Genomic DNA, 12,051 nt, shown 5'->3' on the forward strand with positions numbered 1-12,051 from the left:
AGCTGCAGAGAGTCTTACACGCCTCTCTGCAGCTTCTCTCCTCCTGCTACCCCCCAAAAAACCCATCTCCATAGAGACTGTGTCTGCTTCCAAAAAGACAAAAAACAAACTAAAAACCAGCAACAAACAACTTAAACAATCACAAAGAAAGAACAATACAGTATCCACATCTGAACCAAAGAGTAAAACAGTGAAATGTGGATTATTAAATATTAGGTCTCTCTCCTCCAAGTCTCTGTTAGTACATGACTTAATAATTGATCAACAAATTGATTTACTCTGCCTTACAGAAACCTGGTTGCAGCAGGATGATTATGTTAGTTTAAATGAATCAACACCCCCGAGTCATTCTAACTACCAGAAATCTCGAAGCACAGGTCGAGGGGGTGGTGTGGCAGCAATTTTTCACACCAGTCTATTAATTAATGAAAGACCAAGACAGACTTTTAATTCATTTGAAAGCCTGATGCTTAGCATTGTCCACCCCAGCTGTGAAACTCAGAAACCAGTCTTACTTGTTATCATCTATCGTCCACCTGGGCCTTACACAGAGTTTCTGTCTGATTTCTCAGACTTTATATCTAATTTAGTTCTGAGCTCAGATAAAATAATTATTGTGGGTGATTTTAACATCCATGTAGATGCTAAAAATGACAGCCTCAACATGGCATTTAATCTGTTGTTAGACTCAATTGGTTTCTCTCAAAATGTAAAAGAACCCACCCACCACTTTAATCACACTCTAGATCTTGTTTTAACATATGGCATAGAAACTGAACATTTAACAGTGTTTCCTGAAAACCCTCTCCTGTCTGATCATTTCTTGATAACATTTACATTTACAATAATTGATTACGCAGCAGTGGAGAGTGGACTTTATCAAAGTAGATGTCTTTCTGAAAGCGCTGTAACTAAGTTTAAGAATATAATCCAGCCACTGTTATCATCGTCAATGCCCTGTACCAACACAGAGCAGAGCAGCTATCTGAACGCTACCCCAACAGAGGTCGATTATCTTGTTAATAATTTCACCTCCTCACTACGTACAACTCTGGATACTGTAGCTCCAGTGAAAACTAAGGTCTCTAATCAGAAGTACCTGACCCCGTGGTATAATTCTCAAACACATACCCTAAAGCAGATGACTCGTAATCTGGAGAGGAAATGGCGTGTCACAAATTTAGAGGATCATCATTTAGCCTGGAGAAATAGTTTGTTGCTTTATAAGAAAGCCCTCCGCGAAGCCAGAACAGCTTACTACTCATCACTGATTGAAGAAAATAAGAACAACCCCAGGTTTCTCTTCAGCACTGTAGCCAGGCTGACAAAAAGTCAGAGCTCTTTTGAGCCAACCATCCCTTTAACGTTAACTAGTGATGACTTCATGAACTTCTTCACAAATAAAATTTTTATCATTAGAGAAAAAATTACCAATAATCATCCCACAGATGTAATATTATCTACAGCTACTCTTAGTTTCATTGATGTTAAGTTAGACTCTTTTTTTCCAATCGATCTTTCTGAGTTAACTTCAATAATTACTTCCTCCAAACCATCAACGTGTCTTTTAGACCCCATTCCTACAAAACTGCTCAAAGAAGTCCTGCCATTGATTAATTCTTCGATCTTATATATGATCAACCTATCTCTAATAATCGGCTATGTACCACAGGCCTTCAAGGTGGCTGCAGTTAAACCTTTACTCAAAAAGCCATCTCTAGACCCAGCAGTCTTAGCTAATTATAGGCCAATCTCCAACCTTCCTTTCATATCAAAAATCCTTGAAAGAGTAGTTGTCAAACAGCTAACAGATCATCTGCAGAGGAATGGTTTATTTGAAGAGTTTCAGTCAGGTTTCAGAGTTCATCACAGCACAGAAACAGCTTTATTGAAGGTTACAAATGATCTTCTTATGGCCTCTGACAGTGGACTCATCTCTGTGCTTGTCCTTCTTGACCTTAGTGCAGCATTCGATACTGTTGACCATAATATTCTATTAGAGCGATTAGAACATGCTGTAGGTATTACAGGTATTGCACTGCAGTGGTTTGTATCATATCTATCTAATAGACCCCAATTTGTGCATGTAAATGGAGAGTCCTCTTCACACACTGAGGTTAATTATGGAGTTCCACAGGGTTCGGTGCTAGGACCAATTCTGTTTACATTATACATGCTTCCCCTAGGCAGCATCATTAGAAGACATAGCATACATTTTCACTGCTATGCAGATGACACCCAGCTCTATCTGTCCATGAAGCCAGATAACACACACCAATTAGTTAAACTGCAGGAATGTCTTAAAGACATAAAGACTTGGATGGCCACTAACTTTCTGCTTCTTAACTCAGATAAAACTGAGGTCATTGTACTCGGCGCTGAAAAGCTTAGAAATATGGTATCTAACCAGATTCTTACTCTGGATGGCATTACCTTGGCCTCCAGTAACACTGTGAGGAACCTTGGAGTCATTTTTGACCAGGATATGTCCTTCAACGCACATATTAAACAAATATGTAAGACTGCGTTCTTCCATTTGTGCAACATCTCTAAAATTAGAAATATCCTGTCTCAGAGTGACGCTGAAAAACTAGTTCATGCATTTATTACTTCCAGGCTAGACTACTGTAATTCATTATTATCAGGATGTCCAAAAAACTCACTGAAAAGCCTTCAGTTAATCCAAAATGCTGCAGCAAGAGTACTGACAGGGACTAGAAAGAGAGAGCATATTTCTCCTGTTTTGGCTTCCCTTCATTGGCTTCCTGTTAAATCCAGAATTGAATTCAAAATCCTGCTCCTCACATACAAGGTCTTAAATAATCAGGCCCCATCTTATCCTAATGACCTTGTAGTACCATATCACCCTATTAGAGCACTTCGCTCCCGCTCTGCAGGCCTACTTGTTGTTCCTAGAGTATTTAAAAGTAGAATGGGAGGGAGAGCCTTCAGTTTTCAGGCCCCTCTTCTGTGGAACCAGCTTCCAGTTTGGATTCGGGAGACAGACACTATCTCTACTTTTAAGATTAGGCTTAAAACCTTCCTTTTTGCTAAAGCATATAGTTAGGGCTGGACCAGGTGACCCTGAATCCTCCCTTAGTTATGCTGCAATAGATGTAGGCTGCCGGGGGATTCCCATGATGCATTGAGTTTTTCCTTTCCAGTCACCTTTCTCACTCACTTTGTATTAACAGACCTCTCTGTATTGAATCGTATCTGTTATTAATCTCTGTCTCTCTTCCACAGCATGTCTTTATCCTGTCTTCCTTCTCTCACCCCAACCGGTCGCAGCAGATGGCCCCGCCCCTCCCTGAGCCTGGTTCTGCCGGAGGTTTCTTCCTGTTAAAAGGGAGTTTTTCCTTCCCACTGTCGCCAAAGTGCTTGCTCATAGGGGGTCATATGATTGTTGGGCTTTTCTCTGTATCTATGAAGCGCCTTGAGGCGACATTTGTTGTGATTTGGTGCTATATAAATAAAATTGAATTGAATTGAATTGAATTAAAATTTGTTCGTCTCACCTGTTCATTGAGCAGCTGGCTCTGTGGCTTCTGGAAGATTTTTGTTGTGGTTTCTGAAGTCAGCGCTCTTATGTTAAGTTTGCTCATGCTCACATACTAGCTTTAGGCAGTCCTTCCCAAAGTTGGTTAAAATCAGAGATGGGCAATCCGATTACTTTTTTCAAGTAACGAGTAAAGTAAGGGATTACTATTGCAAAAACGGTAATTAGATTACCGTTACTTTCCCGTAGGAACGCTGCGTTACTGCGTTACTAAAACCGTGATTTTTTGTGAGAATGTCTCATGACAGTGACGTAAGCGAGTGCGACGTTCGTGACAACAGCTGTGTGCAGATCAACAATGGATCATATATCGAGTGCAGAGAGAGTATGAGCGTGCAGCGTTTAAAGCGTGGAAGTACTGACCTTACTTTGAGTTTGATTCCATAAAAAGTGACAAAAACATTAGTGTCCGTTGTGCGTGGGAAGAAAACTTCTTTTTACAGCGAAAAAACTCCTAAACTTCCAAACAAGCAGCGAGTAGCTACGACGTAATGGGAAACTCACAGAGAAACTCGCGGATTCTTCCACTGACCGCTGCACACCTGCACCAGGGTAAACCTCCGCCTACCCCACTCCTGCTTTACAGGTGAAAATAGAGCAACAGGACCGCTAGTCTTTGACTTTATTTATTTTCTGCTGTGTTTTACTTGCATCTATTTGAAAGACTGAGTGTAAACACACAAAAAATTATTTTATGTGCTGGAATGTGCAGAAAATAGGTTTAAATGTTAAACTAATTTCTTCCAGTCAGAGATAATTATTATAATTAAATTTTTGCTTGATGCATAAAGTTAAAAGATTAAAACTAATAAAACAAGTTTTAAAAAGAGACTTTTCCATTTGATTACAGTTTGTATGATGATTATGCAGAAAAAGTAGAATTGGGCTGAAAGATCTATCACTTTATCACCTATTCAGGTTGTAAATCGTGTTTTTAAAAAGTAACTAAGTAATTAATTACTTTTGAAAATAAGTAATCAGTAAAGTAACGGGATTACTTATTTGGGGAAGTAATCAGTAATTAGTTACTGATTACTTTTTTCAAGTAACTTGACCAACACTGGTTAAAATGTCTTAATGCATGCTCAGTGATCCAGGTAAGGAAATCCTAAAAAGTTGATTCTGTTCAAGTGAACTTTGCGTTTTCAGTGGAACAAACATTCTGTCATTCATCCAGGTGACGTCTTCAACCTAAGCTTCCTGCAGGTTTCCCCAACCTTATAAACAGTACATCTGCAAAATGACTGAAGCTACACCGATTAACAATGGGCCGTGGTGTCACCCACAAACTAAGCCCAAATCATCACCCGTGCTTGAAAGTTGGTATGAGATGTTTGTCTTGATATGCTGTGTTAGTTTCCTCCAAATATAGCAGTGCATTATGGCCATACATCTCCACTTTGTTCTCATCTGTCCAAAGGACATTGTTCCAGAAGTCATGTTCCTTTTAGAGGAAAGAGGAATTCAATTGAATTCAACGGAGGGTGACATTAATGTGGCAACAAAACAGACTGAGGGGTATAATTAGCAGGTGCCAGTAGCCTTGGTTAAATGCCTAACCGGTCCAGCAGCTCATCGACCCGGTACATGGGGTAAGCATCAAACTGTGACACTTCATTCATCTTGCAGTAGTCAACACAGAAACGTTTAGACCTTTCTTCACCACAAGAACTACAGGGCTGCATCAGGCGCTCTTTGCCATCATTGCTGTCGTTGCATAATGGGGCACATGATGACCTCTCCTGACAGTTCTAATAAATATGAAAACATTCTCCTCCACACAGAAACCTGCAACAGAAACCTTGAAAAAAGGTGGGTGGGGCTAAAAAGAAATAATATCTACAGCTCACATCTGACAGTCAAACAATTAAAACAGTTAATGGTAAAACACTGCCCCCTAGTGGTCAAAGTTCCAGTTGAACTTCTGTATAGAACAGGGGTCGCAGCCTGCGGCTCTTTTGTCCTTATACTGCGGCTCCGGGTGGTTTGGGAAAATAATCTGAAGTATTTAGCTGAAGTGTATTTTATTGGTCTTTAGTTCTTTTTTAACTTGTAGTTCTAAATTGGAAGATTATTGTGATATTGAAATATAAAATAAAATTATTTTATTATTTTTCAGCGCTCAAAATAAGCGTCACACTCGCGGAAGCCGATATACCCGCCGAAACGCCGTGCATTTATCGAGACTTTCAACCCCAGGTAGGCCAATTATGGATCTTCGGATCCACATTATGTCAGCAGCTCCACCGTGAACTATGTTTAAAACAAACAGCGCTCACGCCTCACAGACGACAGCTTACAGTCCTGCGTAAAGATGAAAGTGACTTCGTACAGCCCCGATCTGCAGACGCTGTGCGCAGAGGTTCAGGAGCAGAAGTCTTATTGTAAATGGTAAATGGTAAATGGACTGGTTCTTATATAGCGCTTTTCTACTCATCTGAGCACTCAAAGCGCATTGTAAACATATCACAGCAGACCCGACGATGTTTGCATGAACACGCTTTTCAGCATCTCTTTATTGACCACTTTTCACACACGGTTGCTGTACGCACACAGCCGGCTGTAGCTTTGCAGCTCACAGCCCGACACACACCAACGCAACAGCACAGACTTTAAAGCGGCGAGGCGTGATTGCGGGTGCTGCTCAGGTGCGTCGCCTCCCCTGCAGCGGCGCTGCAGACCACGCCCCGCCACACACATTAACCAGGTAAAATACATATTTAGGCAGAATTTTGCAAATATCTATTTTTCATTTTTTAGCAGCATAGTGCTTTTTTTTCCAATTATTTTTAAAAGTCGGGTCAAAGCTCCAAAAGCACAAAGGCGATATAAGGGTGGCGGCTCACAACAGTTTTTGTTTGCTGGATCATTTTAGTTCAGCTGGGTGTCTTTCCTTTTGTTATATTTCTTTAAGAGTTCAAAATGTGTTAATTGCATAAATAAAACGTAATTTTCTCTGTAGCACTTCATGGATTTCATAAGCAGCACACCTTAGTTGTTCACACAAAGCATAAAGTAAAAAAACAATATTTACAGTGTTATCTTCATTTTAGATGTCAGAAAATATTTGCGGCTCTGTTTTCTTTTGCGTGGAAATCTGCTCCAAATGGCTCTTTGGGTGTTAAAGGTTGCGACCCCTGACAGGCCTATTGCTTACAGAACCTTTGAAATACATTTTCTCACAGTATGTTTTAACCAGAATAAGCATACTATTGTATGAATGAACTTCACACAGGTGGCTTTTATTTCTCCTGGAAACATTTTAATAGAACACTTTTACTGGGTAGTTGTTAAAATTCTCTCCATAGTTAAGTATGAACTTAAGGTCGGTGATTACTGTATCTGTTAGTAGATAACAGATCTTTTTTTCCAGACCGCTTTAAAGAAAATTACATGAGACTAAGTTTACTGTAGATCAAAAGTCCAAGTATGGCTTTTCAGTCCCAGCTGTGTCTCATGTGACCAGAAGGATTTGCAAACACTCATTGCTTTTGCAGTCCTACCGGTCAAAAGTTGCTGGGTGGATGAATGCTAAGTAAAAGCACAGTTACAAGTAATAAAGTCTCATTGCTTTCAGCCATGCAACTGCAGGTCTGCATTGAGGGAGAAGTGTACCAAAAATGCTTTCAGCAAGTGTCAGTTAACATGACTTCACTGTGCAAAACTCAAAGTGACACTCATTCTGATTAAAACTCACTTATTTGTACCCCGAGTCACTGAAGTGATTCGTGAGAGAGTCACAGATGCAGACAGACCAAAGATCCAGCTCAAAAGGTTTATTCAGATGAACAGATCAGAAACATTTCCAAGTGTCAGACAGCTTAAGCAGAGCCATACCCTGATAACATCCATCTCTGTGACATTTCACACAAAAACACCACAACATACAAGAACTGATGCAGCTTTAAAGTCAGGAAACCAGGAAAGAAATCAGTTTGAGGAGAAGTAGTTTACGTCAAAGCCTGTGTTGTTAACATTTTGACTCCAGGCTCACTCCTACGTCTCAGCATTTAGCTCTGGTCACCCAGAGTGTGCTTGTCAAACAGGTACTCTGCCATCTTGTTGTTGTGGGCGTCCATGCGGGTGAGGTTAGTGATGTGGTCACCCAGCTTCTTGATGGACTTCACCTGCTCGTCCAGGTAGTGGGTCTCCAGGAAGTCACACAGCTGGGAAAAACAAACTACAGTTAACATTTGATTTGTCAAACATACGCAGCATGAACTAGTTCAGTCTTTAACCCCAAACTCTTCCCTCCAACTTCCACTTACATGAGGGTCATTATGCTGAGAAGCCAGCTTGTGCAGGTCCAGCAGAGCCTGGTTGACGTTCTTCTCCAGCTGCAGAGCACACTGCATGGCCTCCAGCCCGCTGCCCCACTCGTCACGCTCCGGTTTCTGCACAACAAACGATTCACTTAAAGACTGAACACTTGTTTTAAGCTCTGTGCACACATTACACACTAATGCAACAACAGCAAGAGAACAAGTGTCATAACACTGCTCACTAATCTGTGTTAGAGACTCCGTCAGGTATGTCACAGCAGGACTAGCTCAGTTTGTACACACCTTGATGTCCTGGAGTAAGATGCGACCTCCTCTCTTGTTCTGGAAGGACAGCAGCTTGTCAGCGTGCTCCCTCTCCTCATGGCTGTTCTCCTTGAAGAAGTGGGAGAAGCCTGGCAGGGCCACATCGTCACGGTCAAAGTAGAAGGCCTGACAAATCAGACACAGGTTATCGTACACAGCACCAATTATTCTGCAAATAAAGCATCGTGACAAACAGTTATGGAGACTAATTATTTCCCCCTGTATAACACAAGTTATACAAGTTTAACTTTGATATGAAATGTTTCAAATTTGATTTAAAAAGACAATGTGCACTAAATTCCGCAGGACAGAGTCTACACTCGTTTCCTGCGAAGCGCGCATGCGTAGGGAAAAGCCACCGTAAGCATGACGCAGCATTTTTTGGTTACTTAGTGACAGTACTTGTGGTGAAAATATACTCTGACAACCTGCCTATTGGCACATGAGAGGCAGCAAAGAAGCCGTTACTGAAATCATGCATTACTGAATTTAGCAACAACATACCGAACTTTACATTTAACGACTCTACTCACTGTTCTCTTTGTCCAGCATTAAGCTAACATAGCTTGAGATTAAGGTTATTATAAACAAAAGCATCACATGAAGTGTTCTCACCATAGAAGTGTAGGTGTAAGACGCAAACAGCTCCATGTTCACCATCCGGTTGATGGCGGCCTCGCTGTCGCGGTGGTAGTTCTGACGCACTTGGGACTCCATGTCGGCTGGCGTTTGTGCTTTTTATTAACAAAAACGGTACAAAAGTAAAGCTTTACGTCGACTTTATCTGTAGCGTTCAAGTAGAAAAGGATTTTTGTTCCGAAGTGCAGAGTAGCTGAAAATAAAGCGGGACGAAGTCAAGAAGTTCCGTTCAAACACTGTTGAAGCAAGAACTCCTCAAAGATTCTCCCCTGGTGTGAAGCGACGAACTCGCGGGTCCCTGGATTTATACTCCACGGAGGAGCTCGTGACAAATGTGACGTATGTTTCCACCAATCACTGAGCCGGGTGTCTGTACCAACTGTGACTCACAGGATGAAGTTGCATTTTTTTCTCCTCCTGATTCGTAGAAAACTCCGCATTAACTTGAATGTTTAATGTGACCAGCGGGCAGATAGTCACGTGCAATGACAAAGCATTTTCCGTAGTTCAACAGGAAATAAACAACATATATAAGATATGTAACGATAAATCTCAAAACGCGTAAAATCGCTTCTTTGTTTAATACGTTCAATGCTGTGCAAAAGTCTTGAGCCAAACCTGATATTTCTTTTTCAAGTAGCCAGACCTCAATAATTCCCCGTTCTGAAGTGTTAAAACAGGTGTTTTAAACAAATGTTTTTTGCTTGTTTAATAAAGAGACTTAAGACTGATCTTTGAAACATTCAAGCCAAAAAGGCACAAAACCCAAAGGTTGACCCAATTGTGCCGATATATAACAGAAAACCTTTTTAAATTGCATCTTTAGGCGCTTTATTACTTGCAGCCTGCCAATAAAACACATACTGTGTTTCCACTTCTTTTGTTGAATCAGTGAAAAATTCCAAAAACAACATGTTTAGACGGGCATTTGTTCTAACCAACAAGGACAAAAGAAGAACACTTTTGCATATTATTGTAGGCTAGTTAATGATTACATAAAAGCAGCATAAACTGAGGCAGAGTTACGCCATAAATCTAACACATGACATCCAAAAACTGCTGATAATGGTGTTTTTTATTGCATTGCTCAACACCACAGCACTGTTAGCAGACATTACCAGCAAGAGTAGAACCTCCCAGGCGGAAACATTACTACTGCTGGGTAAAACAAAACAAAAACTAAGACATGTATTTTTGTATTAGTCTGTTTATGTAAAAGTATCGTGTTAGATTAAACTTGTCCTTGAATAGTCTCACTGCAGCTGAGGTATAAGTGTAACACAATGTCACATGCTTAATGCTTTCTATGTAAAGTGCATGTAGAAGTAAATCCACTCATGATATGTTTTTAATAGAAAGCCCAAAACACATACAGTCAGCTTTAATATTCATCTTCATGTAATCATAAATATCTCTTCTGTACGTTTATCTTTAACTTGACTTTGTCTTTACATCAAGTCAAGCACTACAAGACAACGTGACTTTCCTGCTCATCAACTTACAATCCACCTACAGCGGTGCGAGCCAGTACTTTTCCACTGTGCCCAGAGACCTGCCAGTCTGAACAGGTGTGCTGGTAATCACGTGTTCCCAGCATGAGGGCGGAGCCTGCATTTTCTTTGCTGCACCCTTTCAGCTTCATTTTCTAATAATAAAATGAATGAAAGAACATCACTCGACTTGCTTTTAAGCAGTTGAAATGACAGAGAAAGCCTACTGATCTACATCTCTGCCTGTCTTAGAGTAATTGATACCTTCCTGCACACTGAGAACATGTGTAAGCCTTTTGGCTGAACGTGTCATTTCACACACAGTCACGTAGGCCGACACCGCTTGTCTCTAAAATATGTCTCAGAACAGGTTTAGTTCTCCTTATGATTTGCTGTAGTGTGTGATTTTAGCTGACACGTAATGTAGGAGAGTAAACAATACCTCTCTCAAACACATCAGTGATATTGCAAAGGTCTTATTAGTTTGACACATTTTAAATAGTGGTACAAAATTATGGGTTTTTTCAAGGTACAAGAAGGAGATATGTTTTTGTTACTCACTGCACACAGTATGTGTTTGCACATGTGTATATTCATCTGTAAATAACTCTCCTGCCACGATGTTGGAATTATAAAAGCAAATGTAACAAATTCTAAGGACCATTAATCACACTGATGAGTATTAGTTTAGGGATTAAATAAGCGTGTCCTTCTTCCTACTTCGTTTTGAAAATGTTATTTTTTCCTTATGTTTCCTTTTGTTTGTTTGTGATTTTTTTGTAGTTGCTGTTGTGTAATTTAAAATAAAGCCACATTACATTTTTAGCATAGTTGCGAGAGCTAGAGTCATCATTACATAACACATTCCTCAGTCAGAGAAGCAACACTTGTTTTTCCATAGCGTCAGAGCTACAGGTGTTACATATGATGCACTGTATACCTGTAGACGAGCGGCGCTGTCCAATCAGGAGCGTGTACTGATAAGAGGCATTTTCCATGAGATGAGATGAGATAGCCTTTATTTGTCAGTTGCAGGTCTTTTGCCCACAACCGAGATGACAGACCTTGCCGACCGTACATACAATACACAAACATCACATTGGGGAGACAGGTCAGGCTAGGTAGCGAGGAAAAAAAACATCGAAATGTGTAACGCAAAAGGATAATACAGGAATGCACAGATATCAACACACCATAGCACAATAAACACAGACAAGCAACATGGGAAAGAGTTCCAGTGTGACCATCTGATCTGGGACCGCTGCAATCTTTCGACTGCGCCTCCAACTGACCCGATGTCCACATCAGAGGGGAGGTAAGCGTTGGAGGTGGCGTTGGATCCGGGGTAGGGAGGGTGATGCGTCAGTGAGTGCTTATCAGTATCAGTATATGTATGTGTGTGCGTGTCGATAGTTCAGCTGAGACAGTGTCCTTCGCCCTGCCAGGCTAAGTAAACAGTCTTCCAGCCAACCCAGGTGGCCTTGCATGGAATGGGAAGGAACAGACTAAACACAGTCGTTATCACGGTGTTTTGTTCAGCTCCGGCCTTGTAGCTGGCGCCGAGAGGGTATCCGGATGAAGTGATGTTAATTTTTTACTTTAGTGCAAACAGCTCATATGAATTTCAAAGCAGTTCTACAGTCCAACACTGGTCCCATTGGAGAGCCGCGAGCTTCGCCATACTTGCTTTCTGTGATGTTGTCATTTCTTGTGCTCAAGGAGCCGATTTCTGAGAACTCACGGCAGTGTGCCTCCCCGAGATGTCATCCAATTTTGC

General features: G+C 40.9%; 1 protein-coding gene across 1 annotated transcript; it reads right to left on the reverse strand.

Moving 5' to 3' along the window:
- Positions 1-7,320: 7,320 nt before the first annotated feature.
- Positions 7,321-9,077, reverse strand: LOC146520790 (ferritin, middle subunit). Its single transcript, XM_085157928.1, has 4 exons — positions 8,761-9,077; positions 8,125-8,271; positions 7,828-7,953; positions 7,321-7,725 (listed from the first exon to the last, which is right to left on the reverse strand). The coding sequence occupies exons 1-4, from the start codon at positions 8,860-8,862 to the stop codon at positions 7,570-7,572; spliced, it is 531 nt and encodes a 176-aa protein (XP_085014054.1). The 5' UTR covers positions 8,863-9,077; the 3' UTR covers positions 7,321-7,569.
- Between the last annotated feature and the right edge of the window lie 2,974 nt (positions 9,078-12,051).

The sequence above is a fragment of the Neolamprologus multifasciatus genome, chromosome 4 (assembly GCF_963576455.1).
Source record: "Neolamprologus multifasciatus chromosome 4, fNeoMul1.2, whole genome shotgun sequence".
Classification (NCBI taxonomy): Eukaryota; Metazoa; Chordata; class Actinopteri; order Cichliformes; family Cichlidae; genus Neolamprologus; species Neolamprologus multifasciatus.